We start from the raw sequence: 25,387 nt of genomic DNA on the forward strand, positions 1-25,387 counted from the left end.
TCATTAACTTGATTGATTATTGATAAAAACAATAAGATACAAAGAGATATTTTGAAAACTGTATGGTCGATTTGCTTCAAACAAAAGGCATATTGATAAGTGTGCTGTGCTCTACCCAACTAATCTGTTAAAACATGCTTTAGCACTTCCATAATGCCTCCAATACCACCTTAAACTACAAAGAGTACAATATAACAATTACATACCTTTTAAAAATACTACTACAACGTTAACTAAAGCAACATCGGTACCAACAACATATTAACAACATGTATTGAAAAGTATAAATACCTGTAAACACTGTTGATGACGTCATTGTATTCAGATCGTATTTTTTAATTATATCAACGCTTCCACCAAAACTCCCATAAAACAATTCACCAGCTGGAAAGGTAGTAATTATTATAGTTATTGGTTGAAAGATTAGAAAATGAGAAAGCAAAGTCCAATTAACAAAATGTATATTTCAGAATAATCCATAATTATCAAGTTATTGAACAGCAAGGATGAATATAACTGACGAATTTCTTTTTGTAGATGGTGAAGTACATACACAATACACTATCGATTGACTTGGCAGGATTCGCTGCACGTGGTAGGCATATCGGGTAGAGCCTACTAGTTTTCTTGTAGACGTTCGAGGTTTTTATAATTTATACACAAATACTACATAGAACCCCTAAATTAATTTCAGAAAATAAAAGATTAGATTACCATAAAAACAAAACAGTAATCTTTAGCGGAGTTCTATATATAATTTTTACATAGAATTTCCACCAGCTTTTCAGTCTTCATTTTTAAAATTCAAAAGATATTTTGGCGTATTTAAAATTGAAATAAAATAATGCGCGATTTCAATAAAGAATAGATTCTTTTTTTCTTTTCCACAAAATGTTAGTTTTCGCTGGTCACATTGTGTCCCTTTTTAATTTCTAGCCAGCAAATGATGTAAAAATTACTATTTCAATCCAGCGCTTATAATTTACGTCGATGAGGCGTGTATTAGCTCGCCGTTATTGATGTTATTGAGCTTCACGCAGCTGGGAGGTGCAAATAAGATGTAAGACCAATATACATACAGTTTATTCGTCACTAATTCGATGATACACATGCACGAGACGTGTATGGCAAGCCAAGGGGTCCAAAAGCGTGGAACAGCTACGCGTAGCTTCTTTCTCGTTACGAGCAGCTGTTTGACCAATCAAAATAGTCAAATTTAATCACGTGGTTGGGTCGTTAGCTGCGCGTAGTATAGTTATAGGTATCCTCTTTCACAATTAGTATCTTGTAATTAATTTACGGAATTAGCATAGATAACGAACGGGTAAAGGAGGCCAAATCACAGCACGTGTCAAGAGAACATGTTGCTAATGCCTGGCTAAAATGACACAAAGCATATTTATTTAGTGTTTCCAAGTTAACACCGTGTTTAATAGCAAGTAACTTTATACTCGGGCTGTATTAGCGGTGCAGGGGATATGAAGGTCAAACAACAACTACTGCTGATGTAAAGCGCTGTGTAAAGATATTGCAGGGAAAGCGATATCACATGCCACTGTGTAAATATGGAGAGAGTAAATGGGTCACAATTTTTTTTCGGAACGGGGGGGGTCCTAAATTTACAAAAATCGGCGTCAATAAAATTGCGGCCCTCACTATTTCGGCATCAAAATGTTATGACCCCGACTCCCACCACCGATACACCTTACCCCTAGACAGGCTAAAATTGTATTGAAATCAGTCTTTTGAATACAATAAACACACTATCTGTAGTCATCTTGTGACTCCCTACATTTTGTCATTATCAATTTATGACCCCCCTCCCCCTTATTTTTCTTTCCAAAAAAGTATGACCCCCTCTATTTGGGATCCCCTTCCGAACAAAATGATAGCCCCCTAAATATAGAACAATCATCATTCTGTTCATATATTACTTAAATAGCACCTATACCATTTTTTGCTGATATACTACAGATATTTTCATTTTCAAAAATTAACAACGTAATATTTGTGAGAGAGGATGTTTACATCAGCTCCACGTGTTTAAAACCGCGAATCTGATTGGTTAATAAGCTGCACGTAACGAGAAAGAAGCTACGCGTAGCAGTTCCACGCTTTTGGACCCCTTGGCTTGCCATAGACGCGGCTTTAAGTGTTAAGCCAAGTAAATACATGTCCTACCTGTTTCATCGACATCAATGGAGACGGCTTCAGGTAGACCTGAATCAAGTGTTGTAGGTGAACCACCACTAGCAGGGATCGATTTTACCAATCCTCCACTGGACCCTGTTCCACCATATACTAGATACAAGTTCCTATTGGAAGAATATAATTGGTCATCATTCATAATGTATATTAAATTTACATAAATTTACAAATAATGCCAAATTTGCGGACTAGCGGCGTTTCGGACTGGTGCAGTGCATTTCAGATTCGGACCAGCGGCGTGTCGGACTAGCGGAGTGTCGGACTAGAGGCGTGTCGGACTATAACTCCATGTACCCGTAACAATAAAAAAAATATACAATTGCAATTTCACTTTATAGAAAAAAAAAAGTGATCATGAGCACAATGTTTTAAGCAGTGGAATCAGTAATATTTTGGCTAACAGAATAAATTTACTTCGTTTCTTTACTAGTTCAGGTTATGCTCAATTAACTAAATCGTTCAGAAAACGGGTTGGACCACTTTTGACATTTTCGCGCATATCAAGATTGCATTGTTGGCTAAAAGAAAAATTTTACTTAAAAAAACAAAAACAAAATGTTACCATTGAGAAATGTCTTCTGGAGCTCTAGACAATACACTTGGCTTAAAATTAGGTTGTATGCATGTTTCAAATTCAAAATGGCCGCCAAATAGCATATTTTCATGAAAATCGGTTACAGCGACATTAAAGGGGGATTAAAAACATTAAATATTCCAAAAAAAAATCAATGGTAAAATGGCTTTGAGAGTTACAGCAGAAACATTTCTCCCCAAATTATGTTGTTAACATGTTTTAAATCAAAATGGCGCCGATCATGAGGTCCAAAATGTCCGCCAAAATACATTTTGTTTCACTCAAAAATGGGCTAGAGTTGCATTAAAACAGCATTATAAACATTTCATATTCAAAATAATCAATGAAAATGGTTTTGAGGGTTACAGGAGAAATATTTCTCCCCATATTAGGTAGTTAACATGTTTCAGATCCAAAATGGCGCCAATTATGAGGTCCAAAATGACCGCCAAAATACTTTTTTCATTCTAAAATGGGTTAGAGTGGCATTAAAACAGCATTAAGCACATTAAATATTCGAACTAATCAATGGTAAATGGCTTTGAAGGTTACAGCAGAATTATTTTTCCCTCAATTGTGTTGCTAACATGTTGCTAAGACCCCAATATGAGGTCCAAAATGGCCGTCTAAGGAAGATCTGTGTTATTATATCCCGCTTTGAGTCCGAGATTTTACCCACATGCACTCTGTGGTGGACCCAATGCACACATATGTACACGTAACACATTGTGTCAATTCGGTAAATACTGTGCTGGGATGGATATTCTGACCAACAGAGGGCCCTATTACTATACTGAAGTACGTGGTACTTTGACAAAGGGGTACACCGTGACCATACGTATAAGATAGAGCTAATAGATCTAAACCTTTACGCGACTACCATAAACGTTCGCCTAATGGCGCTATGGGCTCCCCTGACATATTTTAGACACAAACGAAAAGTGCTCTCCCATAAAAATCCCACTATAGCAAATAAGGGCAAGTACCCTAATTCTTGTTGGGATTTTTAGAGGAGGGAGCTCTCTATCCCGGGCTCTCTATTTGTACAGGAGCCCATGTGCGCCATTAGACGGTATGCGTAACGGAACATTTGAGAAATCACTCTACGCCACTATGTGTTGCGACCGACGAATTGTATAAGTTTTCTTTGTTACAACATGCATAATTCCATTTATGTCAAGGGAACCCATATGCGCCATTATCATTATAATTATGTGTATATGGTATGTTTATAGGCATAACGCTGTAAACTATGGATTAGTATATGCATTTGCCTTGAAAATTGGCGTTGTTAAAATTATTTATCTCTTTATTCAGTACATACATTGATATTGGTCCATAAACGCAATCACGAAGTTCTGCCCCTTGGTTGTTGCTGCCTGGCACGTCAGTGGCAGGTGCGGATAAGTCCATAGGGCGTGTCTTAACCGAACCTGAGCTCCCTTGTACAGTCCAGTAGATTACGCGGTTATATATATCAAGGCACACTTCTCGAGGATCTAAAACATGTTTTAATATTAACCAAATAGTAGAAAACACACTTTTAATATTCAAAAAAATTAGTAAGAGGCGGCAAATGTTCCGCCAAATGCTTCTCTATTCTAGCTATTGGCAAGTATTGGCCGATGGAGTAGCTCGCAATTATGTATTACTAATACTATAAATTACTAGCTACATGTAATTGACATACTGCACCTCTTCTAATGGGCTGTGCAATATTTTTGAATGAGGGGAATTTACAACCAGCGGGCCAAAAAAATTGCTTTCCCCTCCCCTTGGCCTGCCAAAAATTGTTTGCCCCCCCCCCCTCTTGGGCTGCCTAAAATTCGTTGAACTTCCCCCATTTGAAAACCTCATTGGTCTAGATATTGCAGCAGTCAAGCTAGCTCAATCGATAAGACCGACCGACCGACCGACCGACCCTACTTGAAAGGTCCGTCCGCCCGTAGAACAGGGTTTCCTTTTTTCGTCGCCTTATGGTGCGAGAGGTTGCGTGTTCGAATCATATATATATATATAAACAATTGAATAGATGTGTTGAAAGAATCTGATAACCTTTATTCTGCGTATTGAATTCCCCGCTTGCGTCTTACCAAGAATTCAACATTTTCTTGACTTAGAAACATTAAAAGGGTAATGAGCGTGCGTAGATCGCAGCGGAGCATGCGTATATGCGTAGCGGAAAAGAAAAGTTATATATCTATCGTACAGGTTGTGTTCGTACAGGTCCAGGTGGTGTGTTATACTTTGCCTGGAGTGCTCGGCCTTTTATCTCGAAACTATTAAATCACGGCGGAACAAACTCGCCATGCCGTGCTGTTGAACAACTAGTACTATCATGACAATTTCTGACACGAGGTGGAAATAGTTGTATGAGTATATCCATGGCTGCATATAGATCCATGCCCGCGGTGATCTCAAAACCATGCTATGACCCTCGGTTACGCCTCGGGTCATAGTGAGATTTGTAATCTTTTTAAACGTTTTGGATGGTTTTGATCAGAAATGTGTAATTGTTTTCTGAATTTCAGTAATATAGACCTACTCAGGGCCGGATTTACCATTGGGCCAGATGGGCCCGGGCCAACGCCCCCCCAATTGGCCTGTGTGTCTTCCTTTTAAGCCAAAAACACCATGATTTGGGCCAAAATAGGGTAAAATTGCCAAATATTTGCGCGCGCGCACTGGTTAATTATACAGCAAAATTCACCTTCATTTGGGGCTAAAACAGTCTGAATATGGATTTTTTTGCGCGCTTTGCGTGCAAATGTCCTAGCTAAATTTCTATCTTTAAATTATAATACTCCCGCCAATACCGTCGATCTATGCCTAAACCAAAACTTGGCCACTTAAGTGCACATGCCTTCCTCACGGTGAGTTGGGGCCTCCAAATTTTGGCCTGCCCATGGCCCCCAGAAAGGTAAATCCGGCCATGAATATACTGGATTAATATATATAACTATTGAAATAAATCTTTTAAATTAATGCACTCATTAGTCTGTAATATATTTTTAAACGGTGTTAAATGTAATAGGATGGGAAGCAATTAAATAAATCACTCAACCTACGATATTTAACAGCATTTCACAAATCTATTGATGTTGTTATAAGGTAGACTGAAAACTAAAGGTTCTAATTTATGTGTATTTATCATTTCTAAATATCCCATTTCGAAATATTTAGCAATTATACAAAGTGACGCATTTGTTGCACTTTCGAATGGATACATCAAAGTAGCGCCCAATTCTAATTTGGTAAAAATATTTTAAAGTTTAAATCATAGAGAATGTTACCATACCTTTCCATTTTTCATAGATGTCAACGTTACATTGCGAAATATTGATATGTGACCCCCCCCCCCGTAAATACATATCCGGGCTATACGTACCATTTACTGTATTACCGATGACTTCTTGACCACTACCATCTAAATTTGCCCGTGTAACCAAATCAGCATCTCTCTCAACCCAGTAGACCTTTTGGTCTACTGGGTCATAAGTCAAGCCAGTTATACGGTAATTTGATCCCGATTGAGTGGTTACTGGCACATCCGAGAAAGTCAATGATGAGGGTACAGCACTGGAAACTGGCGCGGTATGTATTTTAGGCGACGCAACCCCAGATGCTGTGTTGGAAGTTATCACAAAGTTGGCTGAAATGAAAATAAGATGATACAAAAATTTGTCGATTAAGGAGTCAATTACAATCATTATACAAACATAAACTTCAAAATCCTTCTCCTTCAAAATATTTCTCCTTAACTAATTAGAGAGTTTGCGAAATAAAGTTTGAAAATTTACTTCAACTTAAACGGCAACTACACATTATATCGATTGGATTGCTTGCTCAGTTTTACTTCAACGCGAACGTCTGGCGAACTCGAACTCGGGACGCATGTATCAATGGGCGATCAAAAGAAGGGCATTCACTTTGTTTGGTAAAGTGGGTCCCATTTTAAAACAAAAGACACTATACTACATTACTAAGACGCTTCGTTTGAATACATAATTATGAATGTACTCGTAAGGCGATGAAATCCTCAACAGGGATTATGTCGGGAGCCCACGCTACTCTCTTATCATAAATTAGGGGCCTATTGTGTTATAATTTTTAAGCTCGATATAATGTTTTGATTAAATATTCTTATGATAGCAGGCCTATATTATTTGATAAAGGCTCAATTATTATCGTACACAAATCGTAATGAAAGCCAATTCTTTCTTTCTTTCCCCTCCGTCTCTTGAGCTCTCTCCTCTCCCCCTGTTTCTCCTCCCTCCGTCTCCATATTCTCCACTCCCTCTCCCTCCATTTATCCTTGCTCTCTCAAACTGGGACGTACCTCTTCCTATAAAACCCCACTCCCACTCCTGGGCACTTCCATTTCCCTCTAACCAGTGGCGTTATAAGGGTTTTACTTTTAGGAGGGCATTAGGGAAGCGAATTTCAATGAAAAACATCGTTAAAAAATGTGCAAAAAGCCTTAAAACGTAAAATATTACTGCGACCAGCATCAAGAAGGAGACTAAGATGTCCCATATGGGAGCTTTTCCTCCCCCTTGGCTACCGCCACTGCACCTCCCTGTCCACTTCCAATGCCCCCTCTCCTTTCTTACGAGCAACATATGACATGCTCTATTCAAAGGTCGTAAGGATCGTAACCCGATCGACAACATCATTCCCCCATTTTTTTCATTGTAATGAGTTTTTGGTATCACACAATAGATCGTATTTTTCTCATTACTATTACGATCCAAGTCGATGTATTTCCGGAGAAATCAGAGAATTATTGATGCAAAAACAGCTTCCTGGTTGGCTAACACTTTTGGATTTCTGGGCAGGTTTATCGCAGATAATTATAGTCTCCTAACATTTATACATTGGGGGGGGGGATGATTGTATGGGCCATCCCCCTGGCAAAATATTGGGGGGGTATTTCCCCATCACCCCACCCGGGATCTACGCCTATGGTAGGTTTCTTTTTCCTCTCCATTTTTAACCCAAACGTTTTGACATTCATTTGAAATGTACATAATTTGCAGTACTGTCGTCAGGATGAAGAAAGTTATACTTATGTTGATGTTGTAGCCTGCTGATTTTAATTTGTGGATGTGTGGTATAGGAATCCAAATTATTGCGCAAAGGTATACCACATATTGCGCCAAAGACACACAGAAGATAGCTAACAGTGGATCTCACATAAGACTTTTTTTGGAGAGGGGGGGCTATCAACTGTATAAGTGGCCCAGGTAAGAGGCGTCGAGAACTGTTCGGAGTGCAATTTCGCTTGTTCATGGGTGGGAGGGCAGTATGGGTAGTGGGGGTGTTCACTCAAATGACTAACTTTGTCCAGGTCAAAGGTCAAGTCAAATTTAAAGTTGCTCCAATGAAACTGTAACTTTGGGAAAACAATCCCTGGCACTTGGGGAGTATGAAACCGCAAAGGTCATCTGAGGTCAAAGGTCAGGTCAAATTTAAAGTTGTTCCGATTGGTCTGTAACTTGGGGAAAATTATCCCTAACACTTGGGGATTATAAAACTGTACAGATCATCCGAGGTCACAGGTCAGGTCAAATTTAAAGTTGCTCCAAATAGGATGTAACTCGAGGATAACACTTGGGGAGTATGAAGCGGCAAAGGTCAACTGAGGTCAAAGGTCAGGTCAAATTTAAAGTTGCTCCAATCGGACTTTAACTTGCAGAAAATGATCCCTGGGGAGTTTGAAACCATAAAGGACATCCGAGGTCAAAGATCAGGTCAAATTTAAGCTTGCTCTGATTGGGCTGTAACTCGAGAGAAATGATTCCTGACACTTCAGGAGTATGAAACGGCAAAGGTCATCCGAGGTCAAAGGTTAGGTCAAATTGGAAGTTGCTCCGATCGAGTTGTAACTTGCGGAAAATGATCCCTGAGACTTGGGGAGTATGAAACCGTAAAACATCAACCTGAAGTCACCCAAGGTCAAAGGTCAAACGAGGTGAAATGTTGAAATGGGTCTGATTATGCTTGAACTTGGTAAAATCATCCTTGATGTGAGGGAAACATGAACACATCTAGATGATGCTAAAGGTCAAATGAGGTCAGATGTCGCTACCTGATATTCGTGGCACTTGAGCCACAGTAGCTCTAGTTAGTATTCTTATCCCACAAATAATACAATGATGTCACTTGAATATACATGCGTTGACATTAAGCAGAGATATATGGGGTGTTCATAGATATGGGATAATAATTAAATCATTTCCATACTATGAAATTATTGTTCATTTAGCTGGTATATGCTAGGTGGGTGCAATATTCTCTTTTCAGCGGAAAACAATTGGAAGGAGTATAATAGATAATGCAGGAACAATAACTATATTGCTCCTTTCATTTAAAATAAGTCCACTTTGACTTTGTGGAAGTCCCTCCCAATGAAATCTTGCGTACAAACCTGGTTCGGTCATACCTATAATAATGATGATTATATGCAGAGGATGATTTAAGGAAGCCCCATCATGCACTGCAAACGTGTTATCACTAGAGTTTCAACTGCCACTTTACTTTTCAAATCCCATTGAATTCTGTGCAAAAGATGTTGTTTAAGAATTGTGCGTGTGTCATTATTACTTGGTCGATTTCAGAACAAAAGTGATGTATGCATAAAGGATAATTCACACCTTCTGTAGGTAACATAAAATGTGAAATCGACTAGCATTTTGAATGCGTTTTTATTGTAAATATATCAGTCCAAATTCAAATTTAACCATGCCCGTCAATGCAATGTGCGAGCAGTGGTGTCATGTTCACGCACACAGCTGTGCTAACCGCAAGTCAACACAGTGGCGTGGTGCTTAAATCATCCTCTGGATTATATGATAGATGTGGAATAATAAATGGACAAGACAGGAGCGGACAGAACAGTACAGGACAAGGGACACTATGATGTAGATATTTGTAAACATCAGATAGATGATTGTAAACAAGTATCTGTTGTTCACGACCTCAGTTTAATCAGTAAACACAGTGGATAATAGTTCACAATACACGTATACTTACCATGATCACCAGAGCAAATCATAATCGTGTTTACCACAAAGGCCGCCCAAAGTATACCGAGACACTTCATGCTAAAAAAATAATAAAAAAATAGAAAATTGTAGTCGGATAGAATTTGCTTAGGGAACAAACTCAATGATCGATGTCGCCCTATAAACGGAACTATAGTTTCGTTTTGGGGAAGGGGTTAAAATACTCAATTACATAAACATCGGTCTGATGAATGTCTCATTACATAATCGTATGATTTTTTAAACAAAAAACAAACTACTTATTTATTTATTTATTTATTTATTTATTTATTTATTTATTTATTTATTTATTTATTTATTTATTTATTTATTTATTTATTTATTTATTTATTTATTTATTTATTTATTTAAACAGGATAACCTACTCAATAAACATTGCAAAGTTGATTTTCAGAATTGCCCTGACACAAGCATATAAAAGCATTAAAATACACGTAATTTATACATTATAAAAACCAGATAAAATTGAGATTGCATAAATATTAGTACAGGGCGCTATGGGTTTGGGATTTTCTGTTGCTGCATTAGTGGAATCAATTCTTTTTGGCATCTTTAAACCTGAAATGATAAAAATTTGATTAGTTCCATTTTTTCTATGCCACCTGTGGTTCACACGAGTGGTAGAAGGTCACAGTGGGTCCAAAACTTAAGAACAGTCCCACCATGTTGTAATGTATCTCAGATTGTTCCTCTCATCACAGGGAATAAAAAAGTCAATCGTCATATTCAGGAGTTATAAGGTCAGATAGTTCAAATGTCAAAAATTTCATACACAGAGGTCAATAATATTAAATGATCCGATTTCAACGAAACTGGTCTCAAATTACTCCCCTTAATATAGAAAATCTCGAACATGTACTGAATTCACAATTTTGGTGCATGTCCCCATTCAGAGTCAATGCACTGTAATTCCAATAGAAATATGTACATGCATAACCTTTGACCCATGATTTCATGCATTCTGAGCTTATACTTTTCTCAAACAAATTATTTTCCTATTTCGTTTGCCGAGAGGTGTACATTGAGACCAGTTGCGATTGAATCGGTGCATTTTGAAAATTTGGCCTCTGTGCATGAGATATTTGACATTTGACCTAGTTTATTCTATAACTCCTGAACTAAACAAATTTTAAATTTTGGCCCCGTTATGACCTTCGATTCCACGTGGGAAGCACAGGGAGCATAGAAAAAATGGAACCAATTCTAGTTTTATCATTTGAGGTGTAAGGATGCCAAAAAAATGGTTCCATTAATGTATCAAAACTAGATCCCAACTCCAAATTCACCCGATAGCGCCCTATATTATATTTTACAGCATTAAAATACACTTTCATGATCAAAAAATTGTTCGAGAAAATCATTAAACTGGTACAACAAGTTGTAACATTGTATGGTATACCAAAATGAGACAAAAGGTTTTAGGGACCCCCCCCCCCCAATTAATATAATGAGTATAACTAAAAAGAAACACGAAGTATTTGACATGTATGAGCTGCATCATCAGTAGTGAACCCGTTTTTGGAAACATTAACTAATAAATATATTATTGCAATTATCAACATGTTTCTCATTCATAGCAGTTGCAAACATCTAAGCGCGCGTAGGCAACGCAACGACGTCAGCTTAGCATCACTCAATTCGCTGGCGAAGTGATGTAATAATCGGATTAACTACTATATCAATAGGTGAATGTTTTTAATTATCGCACTGCACTACAATCAGGTTGCACTCTTACGTGTGCGAGTAATTAGGGGTGATCAGCATAATATGCGTATTCTATAGAATTACAATCAAGGTCTTTATCCATATTCTTTGACATCTATGGTTCAATACATAGGTACCGCGTGAACGTTGTAGTTCCTCCCTGGCCTGGCAAAAATGGCTTCCCCCTTCACGGCCTGCCAAAAATCCCCCTCCTTGCACATGCCAAGTTTTTGGGATCCCAATTTACAAACCTTAAATGGTCTAGATATTGCGAGCGCAGCGAACAGGTAAATTTGTGTCGCAGATTTGCGTCGGTACTGTTTCCCGAAACCTTTTTAGAGCGTTCTATTTAAAAGGCGCCCCATGAATGTGTGTCAAAAATCACCTGCCCTCCCTCTCTGATTGCCAAAAATTGCTTGCCTCCCCACTTCGGCTGGCCAAAAAAATTCTTACGCTGAACCATCTTCCAAATACCGATAGTTTGCTTTTCCAACTTGCTGTTTATAAAGTTTAAAAAAGTTGACCTCCAAAACACTGCAAAATTTTGTCCGTGTTCATATGTAGTTTCACGGTCATTGGTTTTAGGAACTATAACACAAATTCTGTTCATTATATTGTTAATGATCCAATCTGTGGATCAAAAGACCCGTGAGATATAGGCCTATATAGCTGACGTTCATAATACATAATGACCTTAACCTATAATCAATTTTGTACAAATGGCTATTTGATTATATTTGATATTTGAATTTTCAACGGCTCCGATATAATGACAGCAAGAACTCGGAAAATTAAGAATCTAATACCACAAATATTTGAACCCTATAGAAATCATCATGTGTAGGCTACAATTTATTCGTATATCGCTTCTGATCAAACTGAAATAATAAATAAAAATAAAAACACGTTTGATATTCCGCCTGAAATTTATAGCTGCCAAAAAATGCCACTAAAGAACGTCTGCTAAATATTCCCGGGCCTTTCAGCATGCAGGCACCGGCCACGTAAAACTGAGTCATTTTAAAGAAAAGTTGAACAATGATGGCGCTATTTATCTTAAATCTTGTTTGCTTCTTTACAAGGGGTAAACACTTGCATAATCGTATTAGAACATCAGTAAAAGACATGAAATGCAAGGAATAACTCATACTCTTCGGCTAATTTAAATTTAGAATATATGTAAATAGTGCACACAAATGCACAGTTTATAGAATAAAAATTACCACAAAAAAGCAGAAAAAGTTGAATAATTTGATATTGAAAAGAAAATCTATGTAACTTAAAAATAGCTACAAAATATATGTATACATTAGTGTGATAGCTGTTGCTATTGCCCAGGTCTAGAATTGAAGATTGTATAATGCTTTGTTAGAAAAATTAATAAATGATCACATCAAACAACCGTTTGAATGCAGTTGAATGGTTTGAACGATAGTAACAAGACTAACACCAATTGACGAATCGTAGATACGCATAGGGATGATAGGGATGGTTTTTTAATCCATAGTTCTATTTGGGGGGATTTATCCCCCCCCGGATCTGTGTTTGACCCACATGGAACTCAAATTTCGACCTTTGACCTTTTTGCCAATAACTCCTGACTGATGAGTCGTAGGTAGGTCAAACTATATATTTTCTGACCTTGATATTTGTGACCTGAGGAATATTTTGGAATAGGTTTTAACCAAATAGGAACAATTTTTGAGGTTTGACCCTGTGTAAACTTTGACTCTGGATTTCTCGGAATGCTCAAGGGTGCCCATTGGCATTATTTTAATTCTTATTCTATACACCTCAGATATCAATATTAAAGCAAAAATATGTCAGTCATACCTGACTTTACACTCACAAGCAAGTTCTATCCGACTATTTATTACGATCATCAACACAGAACCGGCTTAAATCGACCTCGAGAGAACACGTGTATTAAGTCCAATGCGGCAACCCATGCAGAATCGACTGCGCGCCGTCATACTGTACAGGCACATGTCTTGATATTGCACGTACGCTAGTCATTTGCGACGAGATTGCGTGGGACGAGATTGCGTGAGCTTACGGGCAACACAACAGCTGATTTTCAGGATACACCCGTCAGTCCGAAACCCCGTCAGTCCAAAACCCCGTTCCGAACCACCGCTAGTCCGAATTTTAAGCTTACCTAACGCTAACCCTAACCCAAAAACTGACCCTAAACCTAACCCTAACCCTAAAAATTCGGACTAGCGGTGGTTCGGACTGACGGTGTTTGGGACTAACGGGAAGACCCCGATTTTCATATGTGTACTCATTGAAAACAACGGGGCGGGCATGGTAAGACGATGTATGGAAGAGAAAGTGCACGTGTGTGATTAACGGAAATGTTTTAATGAATTTTGAAGACGAGAGAACAAGCTTTATTTTCATACCACATAGGCCCTAAAATTGAAGACCTGAGTGCAAGAAGACCGTAAGTCCACTTGGCCCCTCAACATGCATACACTGAAGTTGCGTATAGTTTCGTATAGTTTGGTAATGTTTTATACATGTCAGGGGCCAAAACAAATCTTTCACAACCTTTCATAATGTTTTCACCCTGGAACATGTATTACACATTATAAAACCCTAAGAAACTATACGTAACTTTAGTGTATACATGTTGAGGGGCCAAGTGGACTTACGGTCTTCTTGCGCTCAGGTCTTCAATTGCATTTCGATTTCTCAGGAATGGCACAAATGTTATATGCAATACAGTCAGTAATATCTTGGCTAAAAGAAGATGTTTAGTTTCTTTACTATAGCCTTGGTACAAAAGTTATGTCCGATTAATTAAATCGTCCAGAAAACGTGTTTGGCCACATTTGCCATGTTTGTGCATATCATGCATTAAACATCAAAGAACTGACACAAATGAATTATAAGTTGTGTTTCTTCATATAATTGACATGAACTTAATAATAATATGATATTTCTTTAAAATTATAAATAAAGCATATCCCTGAGATATCATTGGTAAAACTGAGAACAGTTTTTTGCATCCATAAACACAAAACAATAAAATTTAAAGTTCAGCTGAGCTTCTAGTATGCCGCCCACTTTTGGGTTTGATATTTATTTGTCTATCAGGATAATTATCCTGATAGACAAATAAATATCAAACCCAAAAGTAGGCGGCATACTTGTTTCATTATATTTTCCAAATTGTACAAATTTTATTGTTACACTCTGTATAGTATATTGGGCCACGGGAACCATATTTCCGTAAGAGAAATATTTGAAACCCTAACGCCTCAGTTGCTTTTTGGCGAGGGGGAAGGAAAGAAGGAGGAAAGAAAGAAAGAAAGAAGAAGAAGAGAAAACCTTTTTTCTCGCTTGTGGTTTTGAACCCCCGACCCTTCGAGTGCCACGCCCGTGCATGGGCCTACCTTACCACTGGGTTGTAACGTCGCTGTATTAATGTTGTATTTTCCTGGAAAGGTTGCACAAATATGGCCTACCACTAATTAATTTTGGGTATAATGAAGTTGAATATCTGTCTTAAATTGATCTTTCAAATGATTGTGTGCTGAAGTGCGCGCTTTAAATGCGCACGTGCCCCTCCTCCCCCACCCCCGTCGCTAGGCCACTGGCTTTAAGTTCAAAACATATAGTCAGGTTACCCAATCTCTAACGCCAAGTACGTATACAGATGAATCCTAGTATGGATTCACAGCCTAACTAACCCCGTTCTCAAGGAGTTATCAGAGTACAGCCCCGAAGCCTGTGCTATACAGGGGCAGAAACCTCGGGAAGATTCCCCAACTAAACTAACTTCCATCAAAAGAGAATTGGTCGAGAGTGGTAAAAGATAAACAAGTTGTCGTTAGTGCAATGTTAGAAGAAAAGAAGTTAACGCCTCAAACCTATGGTTGAGAGAACGTGTGAGATACCACGCCAGGTTTAAGCCCTACCCTAACAACAAAACAGGAGAAAAACAAGTGTCAGTAAAGCCCAAACCAAATGTCTCTACCCAAACGTCTAAAAATAGATATGACTGTTGTCGCAAGTAGTACTAAAGTAGTTAGATTAATCTTATAAGATATGCTTCACTCAATACAATTTGAATGTTCCGCGCTTATTGACATATCCGGTCACTTGCTGGAAGATATACCATAGCTCATACCATAGCTATACTCCGGTTCTTTGCCACGCTGTACCGTACCGGTATAGTTCACACTGGATTTTGTAATTGTGAATTTTGAGACATATTTTGTTCCATTCAAATATGATAGGAAGAGTCTGTTTTCAATCAACATTTTGGCCCTGAGCCAAATTCTGGAGAAACTTCTGATTTGCACAAAAATCATTTTATTACAATCAGATCATAAGATCAAAGAAATATGCAGAAATTTAACTATAAAGTTTGTATATAAAATGAAGTTATACGTGCAGTTAAGATGAAGATGTATCAAACAATTTTACATACCTTATCGATGAAATCAAGATCGCTTTATGCAACAGACATTTCCAATTTGAAAAGACAACTTACGCGTCCAAGAATCATTTTAAATTATAAATCCATTCTCGACTTTGATTTGGGTTAAGAGTTGAGTGTTTAACAGTACTTGTTATAGGGATGTTGACAGCAACTGTTTCGTTCTAGCTTATAATCATTCTCTAAAGAATACAAAAGAATGCAGCTCGTAAAATCAGAGAAAATACAGCTGCCCTGAGTCGATTATTTTATGATCATGGTATCATTCATTTATGTACTAAGGTTGTGGATGCTGCTCTTTAACTGTGTCTGTATAAATAAAAATTCAAACTGAAGTTAAATAGCCAGTTTAGAGTCATCGGTGCCATCGTTTAGATAATTATTGTAATAAAACTGTATAAAACAATGGCATAGGGCAACGTTATGAAGAGTTCTCATACGTACGTGTCGTAGCCCCTTTCCATTTTGTGTGCCACATACCAGTTCGGGGGCACTCATAATTCACGGACGTCTCTGATATCAAATACTCTTGAAGCGTCATGTCATAAACAATATCATATTACATAGAAGTCTCATAAATCACATACTCCCTAGTTTCAAAACCCAGTCGCAAACGATATTAGTAAATTTGGTGAACGTGCCGGCGCAGTGGGAGTGAGTGAGTGAGTGAGTGAGTGAGTGAGTGAGTGAGTGAGTGAGTGAGTGAGTGAGTGAGTGAGTGAGTGAGTGAGTGAGTGAGTGAGTGAGTAGGCCTTATCAGGGTTGTAGCTAGTCCAAGTTGAGTGCCTGCTAATTTTACTATCCAATTCAGGAATAGAGCGCAGGCTCGGGTACTCTTGGATTTTTTTTTTACTTCACAACATTTGATTTTGGCATTTGCAATCTAAGTGTGTTCTGGGATGGTCAGAATTTGCACAGATAGATATAATATTTGCACAAGTAGTTATTTGCTAAACATAGGAAAGCTTATTCTCATACACTCAACTTCGTTCCAATGTGCTGCATCGAGTTCCCAGCTGTCAACAAAGCTCGAAGTATGTGATGTCACAGACTCCCCGTATGTGAATCATCACTGACCCGTCTTTGAAAAAAGTAGTCCGTGAATTACAAAGAGTGCCCTGAACTGATATTGAGATCGTGTGAGTGAATGCCATCATCATGCTTGACCACTCACAGAGGTCACTTTGTCGTTAATGGTTACTGAACCAACAATAATTACTAACAATAATTAGAGTCACGCGGTAGCCGTGAGCAGCCAGTTTTACAAAATAAAACGACTGATAAAGAAGAATAAACAGATGCATCGTGGAGACCAGAGCACTAAATTGTTTATTGTCCAATGGGAGCATTAAGAATATCTTATTCATTAAGTTTGCTTAAAATGCATTTTATATGGTATAGTACTATTCAAATCAGACCTTAACTCATGACTATTTAACCTGACAGTTTCGTTTGGTCGACAGAGTTTTTCAGGAGCCTCCAAAACTGTCATTATTAGGCATAAGGTAGTTAAACATAGGTTGTGCTTGAAAGAAAACTGTACCAATTTACCATTTGATTTGTAACGAACTTGATTATCTTCAACAATAGCCCGGAATAATAGTTCATATACTAGTATATTGGCTATCAGGTCAGTTGTGAAGATTTCTACAGCTATCTGTCTTCTGACACTTGAAGAATATACTGCATTTTACCATTGCTGAACGGCAAGGACAAGTTACACGAGCACATTTGCCACAATGACACACCATACTCCAACATGGCTCCAATGATCTCCATGATGTCGAAGGAAGAACGTTTCCATTCTCATGTAGATAACCATAGTCTAGTGGATCTAGCTCCGCTGTTTGGACGTTGAGTTGCTTATCCAGAACATGCATGGTGGCATATGCATTGAAGAATGCACGGTCATGACGGTAGAAGTGATGTTCCAAATCTTTAGATGTTGGTGGCAGCCTCTGGTGTGAAGCTGACTTTGAGAAGTGAAACTGATGTGCTCTGAGTTGCAGAAGATTACTGGACTTGTTTCCAGCATCTATGACTTGCACCAAGTACTGTTCTGCTTGCTGGATAGAAGAAGGACCTAGTGGAGTTGTTGCGCCAAATCCATGCAAGTGAACCACAGGGTTGGCCTTGAGGGCTGCTTTCTTCGTGCCTATTTTACTGGTGATGCCACATCCTGTGAGGCTATGCAGCGCAGGAAGCACTGTGCACATCTGAGGACCCAATCTTGCATATAGAATGTGGAGAGGGACAAAACGGGTAGTGTTGCCTCTCCTGCTCTTACCCACAGTTCCTGAAACCCCTCGTGAAAAGAAAGGTGGCCATATAAAACAGCAGGGCAACTGTTACATCAGTATCGTTGGATACAACAACGCATGTTTTGTGACTAGCTCGGACACAATCTAGGACATGCATGGGTATACGGAGATCCGCGTCTTCTACTTGAGATTGCAGGTGCTGCATGCTATATTCTGTTCCATTATGGATCTTTATGCACTTCCATTTGTCACTGTCAATGCATAGCTGGCTCTTTATGCATTTCCATGGACCTATCATGCAAGAATGCATACACTAGTGAAATTTTATGAACACACAAAAAAAGGGTGGATATTTTTTTGATTCCCCTTTTTATGATCCCCTTTTATGGTCTAAATTTTTGACCCCCCTCATGTCCTAAAAAAAAGAAACCAAAATATACATCATTAACAGTGGCATAGATTTCTTTTTGACATTGGGATTGGAGAAAATTTCTTGAAGTCCAGTGATTCCAGCACCTTTTGCCGACAAAGTAAGCATTTGGTACAAAAATTGCCATATTGAATATATAGTACAAAACTGGAATTAATTTGCGCGAAGCGCCAAAAAATTGGCACTTTTTATTTTAAAATGACCAAATATGGGTTAATTTTGGTTAGAAACCTATATACAGGCGTCAACATTGGGGGGATGATTGTATGGACCATCCCCCTTATCAAAATATTGGGGGGATTCCCCCCCCCATCCCCCGGGATCTACCCCTATGGTCACGAACTCATTAGCTTAAAATTACCGTTTGGAGTATTTACTCATTGGATTGTTGATTTGTAGGTTGATATTACAAAATTGAATACTTAACATTCAAAATTTTGGAATGTACATGATTTCTCGTACATTTTACCCCGGAATTTTACCCTCAAATTTCTTTTGATCCCCCCTAATAAGGATTATCTTATCCCCCTTTTTAGGACCCACAATTTTTTTGATATATTTTCCACCCCGCCACCAAAGTATTCATGAACACTCCCTTCATACATGAAAACTGACACTGAAACTGAAACATATATGCACTTGTACTGAAATCTTGTACTCAATAATTGTGTTTTATGAGCAGTTCAGGTGATATCCTCAAATAGATCAGTAAGAAGGTACAGCACACCATAATTAATTATGTCGTGATGTACAGTGTAGATGTAATGCAAAGTATTACTACCTTTTGATGGACTTATCTGAGGAAATCGTCAAATTTTTGATGTGTTCAATTGCGAAATAAATTGGGGTACATTGATAAAAGTGGATTTGCTGAGAAGGCAAAGTGAATAAAATCCCTTTCTTATGCTGCTGCAGCATGCAAGCTAAAAAATGTATTTGTATTTAATTTTCTTCAAAGTGTTATCTATTCATATCTAATGATAAATGTAAGTGTTGTGCAGGTGCTAAAATTGAGAGATCTTTGGTTTTGTATAGAAGAGTTAATATTTTAATAGCGTTAATATTTTTTCGCTTATATATTTTTCGCTTAGAGGTAAACGTTTACATGTCTCAATGCATTACCAGTGCAGGTGTGGAGGTAGCTGATGGTGTATTTCAAGAAGCGGTGAACCTACGTCATTATTCTAGGCTACACAGGTACAAAATCCCCATGGTTATCTTTTATGAACACAGACAAAGCAAACATTACTTTTTGCTCCAATTTAATTATTTTATACCTTAGGTATTGTAAGATTTCGAGCGAACACATGCGCCCGTGAACACTGCAAAGGAAAGATATTTCAGGTTCTCATTACTTGACCTTATTGATTTAAGCTTCAGATTTAAGGCAAACACCGAAAGAGGCTTTTTCAATTTGTCAATATCCTCTTGGTCACATCGTTTCCCGGCGTCGATGACTAGAAGTACTCTTACTTCAAAACCAATACGAATTAGCATTCACGATTCACGTATGCAAACAAAACGGATTTTCAGGGACCATCATGGGGCTATCATGTCAAACGATATCCATGTCTATGTCCATAAGGAAATATAATTCTAATTTCATTAAACAAAATGCTGCTATAAGATGTACTCAAGTGTAACTTTGTGTATATTTCTCACGCCAGTTCTGCATAATGGATAGTGACAATTATATAACCCATACATAGGTATTGTAATTTGATTGGCCAATTTGACCGGCATTCCGCGCGAGCTACCATGGCAAGTTTGAATGATCGCGTATAGCGTACGCCGCGCTGTTACCACCTCAAACCACAAATTATAGGTGTGGACGTTGCTGCTTAAAAATAAATATAGTTTCGATATTTTTTTTATTTTTTTTAAATTTTCTTGGTGATTTATAGAATTACACCTGGGAAATACAGCCGTACCAGTTACCATTAGTACAACAAGTCATACCTATAATATTTTCTTAATTTGAATTTTGTCCTTGATACACACAAAAATCATCGTATAGACCCCTGTACTACCGTTACTGCATGGCACGACCTTGGCTAACAGGCATTGATGCATGACGTCAATCTCAAAAACAGTTAATACATTTTTGAGATGATTGTCTTACTTTTTACAACTTTGCTGCATGTCTTCTGGATCCACCAGACTTCATCAGGCAACTGACCCATGCTGACCCATGAACTGACCCCCTGGACTGGTCACGTGACGACTAGGTATCAATTATCACTAAATAAGAGGGGACTCCGCTTTAACTTATCTCATGTATGATACTGGGTCATCAAAACGCTACCTAGGCGGATATGACGTGACCAGTCCCAAGGGTCAGTTGCCTGATGAAGTCTGGTAGCTCCAGAGCGTATAAAGTTGCAAAATGTAAGTTCCAGTATTAGATTTATTTCCAAGCGCTCTCTTCACGCTAGCATATGAACACAATGTCTATTTGTATTTAATTTCTTCGAAGTTTTGTTATCTATTTTTTAAGATATAAAATATATGTAAGTGTTGTCAGGTAAAATAAGCCACGTCTGATCAATTTAGAGTTCAAGCATTTGGTTTTGTTGAATACAAATTGAAGAGTTTAGATTCCTATGGTGAATGGCATATGCGTTTGGCTTTAATTTAAAAACAAAGAAGTTTATATTTTTAAAGATATAATTTCTAAAGCTTATTTGATAGCTATTATCATTTAAAAAACTGATCTATATACAATACGCTCAATTTCCTGACGGTCATTGTTTCAATATATCGGTTTCATATGTGGTTGTTGGTAGTAGCATAATGAAAAAACATTCATAAAGTGAAGATTTAATTTTCAATATAAATTATTTATTGCTAGTTGTTTGTTTTCCTACACGTTTGATTGATTATATCAATCATTAATGGTTTTGGTATATAGCTTATGTCAATTTCAAGAATCCTATATTTATTCATGTTTGATTGGTAATGCATTATTCATAACAGGCTTTATTAATAGCCTATCGATAAAGACACGTTAAATTCGTACAAAAAACGATTCTGAATGAAACCATTGAATTCGTACGTTCATTGAAATTACGATGAAGGAATGCTGCATTTTGTATTGCTTTTCAGTTACATCCTACACTCTAGGGTTACTAAAAATTAAAGCAATTATTTTTTTCTCTTATAAGTAAATTTTTTTCGCTTAGAGATAAACGTTTATCTTTCTGAGTGCATTACCAGTGCAGGTGTGGAGGGAGCTGATTGTGTTTTCAAGAAGCGGTGAACCTACGTCATTATACTAGGCTACACAGGTACAAAATCCCCTATGGTTATCTTTTATGAACACAGACAAACTAAACATTACTTTTGGCTCCAATTTAATTATTTTATACCTTAGGTATTGTAAGATTTCAAGCGAACGCATGCGCCCGTGATCACTGCAAAGGAAAGATATTTCAGTTTCTCATTACTTGACCTTATTGATTTAAGCTTGAGATTTAAGGCAAACACCCAAAGAGGCTTTTTCAATTTGTCAAAATATACTCTTGATCTTGGTCACATCACGTCCCGGCGTCGATGACTATAAGTACTCTTACATCTAAACTAATGGCCGTGCCGTAGTGTGATCGTGTTATCGGGGGGAGGGGGGAGGTGGGAACCGACCATGATTGGGGGGGCACCAGACCTTATTGGAGGCACAAAACAATTTTTCAGTTTACGTACACGCGTCTATGTGCAAAAATCTGACCATGTCAATTTTACCACCGCTACCAATTGCATTGCTGTTTGTGAACTGACATTTTGCATTAAAACCAGCGTAACATTTAGTTTTTTCCATAATTTCATAGCTTTTAATGTCAAATATGTCTCCTTTTAATTTTGAGCCGAACAACTGAGGTGAATCAAAGAAAATGGAAATGTTTTTGTACCAGCGCGATATCGCCAATGTATGACACTAAGTCGGTCATTCTAGCTTCGTGCTGCGGCACGGTCCTTTGATTTGTGTATGAACGTCCCGCACGCTATGTACGTACTGTGTTATGAACATCGCGCTCGTATTCGACTAATATTTTAATCGTATTTATAAATTAAACGACGGTTACTGCGCTTTATTCAAAATCTCGAATTTTGACAAAACTACCTGATGTAAAGTTTTGATTTTTGCAGCGTTTGTTGTAAAATAAAGTACATTACAATCGTGTAAGAACCAGAATTTTGAAAAATAATGAGGGCGGTATAATTATGATTATAATGTATATTAATATTGACAAAATTAACCAAAGAGCAATTATAATATTTTAGAAACGCTTTGGAGATTGAAAAGATTATGCAGCTAAACACTCCGAAGGTTAGAGAGTATACGCCAAAGGAAGGAGACAGTCGAATTTGATCGCAGACGGCATTTGAAAATTGAAATACAAGACGACACATGCAAATAATAGAATGGACAAGATATGTAAAGGAAATTTTAACAGGTCTTGATTTATTTTTCTCACGTCATCTCGCCAGAGTGTTGAGGAAAGACGAACTACAGCAGAACTACTTCGCCTGGGACGTCTTTCGGCCGTTGACCTTCAACATTTGTAAGACATTATTGAATTGGATGCCTTGTACAAAATGTATTTAACAAGAACAAATAAAGGGTTCACAAAAAATAACTCCCCCCTAAAATTACAAAACATTTCTTTGCATAACTTGACATACATTTCATTGATTTGAAAAATTTAAAAACCTGTGAATAAAGGAATTGTTTTTCTATCCTCCCAATGTTCTTTCTTCTAAAAATCTTTTAGTTTTGGCCAAAAATAATAACATTTTCCAAAAATGATGCTGTCAGAAAAAGTTGCACTTTTCAATATCCTTATTTATGTCAAAATTAGCTTCAACGAATCATTATTTTGCACTACCTGATGGTTGCATGGGTGACTAGGAGATCAGAGACAAAAAGGTGAAGGAAAACAAAACAATTAAATCAATCGTAACATTGATAACCAGAAAGTTTTTACATTACATGAATGGGATGTTGAAAAGGGCAACATTATTTTAAAGCATCATTTTTGATAAATGTGATTATTTTTGACCAACACAAAAAGGATTTTGAGAAGAGATAACGTTAGTAGGGTAGCAAAAGGATTCCTCTAATCACAGGTTTTTAAATTTTTCAAATCGACAAAATGAATGTCAAGTTATGCACAGAAATGTTTTGTAATTCTAAATTGATTTTACCATTTTGAAACACCGGCTGAATAAAACCTTCTAGAAATACCCCGTACATGTCAATGAATCATTGTTTTATACTGCAACATGATTGCATGGGTGACTGGGTAATCGTATACATAAAAATTAAAGAAACCAAAAACACCATTGAATCACTAAAAACATTGATATTGAAAATGTTTTCGAACATTAAATGTATTGGATATGGGAAAGTGCAACTTTTTCTGAAAGCATCATTTTTGGAAAATGTGATTATTTTTTGGCCAAAACAAAAAGATTTTTAAAGAAAAGAACTTTGGAAGGATTGGAAAAGGATTCTTTTATTCACAGGTTTTAAATTTTTCAAATCAACGAAATGTATGTCAAGCTATGCAAAGAAATGTCCTGTAATTTTATGGGGGGAGTTATTTGTTGTGAACCCTTTACATCAGCAACCAAATACTTGTACTACAAAGGTAATGTGACATTTGACGCTGTTTAGTTTATACCAATGACCAATTTCAGCGGAAATGGAAAAATAACATGATTTTAACAGAAAATATTTGAGTTACAAAACTAAATATTTCCAATCGCTTTTAAATGCCAAGTGTCTGGAAGCACACACTAATGCAAATTTATAAGAATTCTTTCAGAAGCGATGAGAAATGGCTAAAACAATGAGAGTTGAAAATTGTCTCATTTCTATGACTGATCCAAATCGTGTAGACAACCTGCAATGATATTTAGTAAAGCATGCTCCGACTCAGTAATTTTGTCCAATTCCCATCATTTTTGAAAGAATTCTCATTTAAGTCCCACAAGTGACTGTTTTGTTTGTCACATCATTTGTTCAGATACTTTACACATACTTTCCCACTACAATTTACATTGGTACCAAGCAAATACAGAACGTTTTTTAAAAGTTTTCAACGGGTTATATTTTGGGCTTCGGTTTTGGTAAAAACATTTTAATAACATTAAATGTCGGGGTTTCTAAAAGGTAATGGAAAACAATACAACAATATTATTTAAATGTTGTGAAAATGTTATTGTAAACTAATTTTTGCAAACATTTTTGACAAATATTTCGTTAACATTAATTAGCATTATGTTAAAATAAGTTTTCAAAACATATTTATAAATAAATGAAAACTTTGTATGCCCTTTATATAACCCTGCATTTGAACCTTTTCTAGCAACCTTTTCTAACCTTTTCCAAATAATATCGAAAACGTTTTATGTTTGATGGGTAATTTTCATTTGCGCTATAATTTCAGCTTATGTGGTAACGGACACATTTGGATGATAATAGGAACACGATCATCATACTGTTAACACAGTTAGAGTTAACACTTCCATATTATTTACCAATTTATGAATCTTTAAAAGTCAACAAAGATGTCCCCTGATTATCACTAGCTGTCATGTAAACATAATAGTGATTCATAGCATAGCTAGCTGGGTTGCCTAAGGTCGGTTATACATGTTTCCGTTTAGGCCATAGTCATCTGCCATTGTTGC

At 37.2% G+C, this 25,387-nt stretch overlaps 1 protein-coding gene across 1 annotated transcript in view; it reads right to left on the minus strand.

The window, feature by feature from the left end:
- LOC140137310 (uncharacterized) overlaps window positions 1–18,219 on the minus strand; it is a 31,315-nt gene extending 13,096 nt beyond the window's left edge. Inside the window, exons 1-4 of the mRNA XM_072158952.1 lie at window positions 17,757–18,219; window positions 6,171–6,434; window positions 4,107–4,281; window positions 2,182–2,315 (exon numbers count right to left, since the gene is read on the minus strand). Of these exons, the coding sequence (XP_072015053.1) occupies window positions 2,182–2,315; window positions 4,107–4,281; window positions 6,171–6,434; window positions 17,757–18,219 (1,036 nt within the window). The remainder of the gene's footprint in view (window positions 1–2,181; window positions 2,316–4,106; window positions 4,282–6,170; window positions 6,435–17,756) is intronic.
- Between the last annotated feature and the right edge of the window lie 7,168 nt (window positions 18,220–25,387).

This window comes from Amphiura filiformis, chromosome 17, assembly GCF_039555335.1.
Source record: "Amphiura filiformis chromosome 17, Afil_fr2py, whole genome shotgun sequence".
Lineage (NCBI taxonomy): Eukaryota > Metazoa > Echinodermata > Ophiuroidea > Amphilepidida > Amphiuridae > Amphiura > Amphiura filiformis.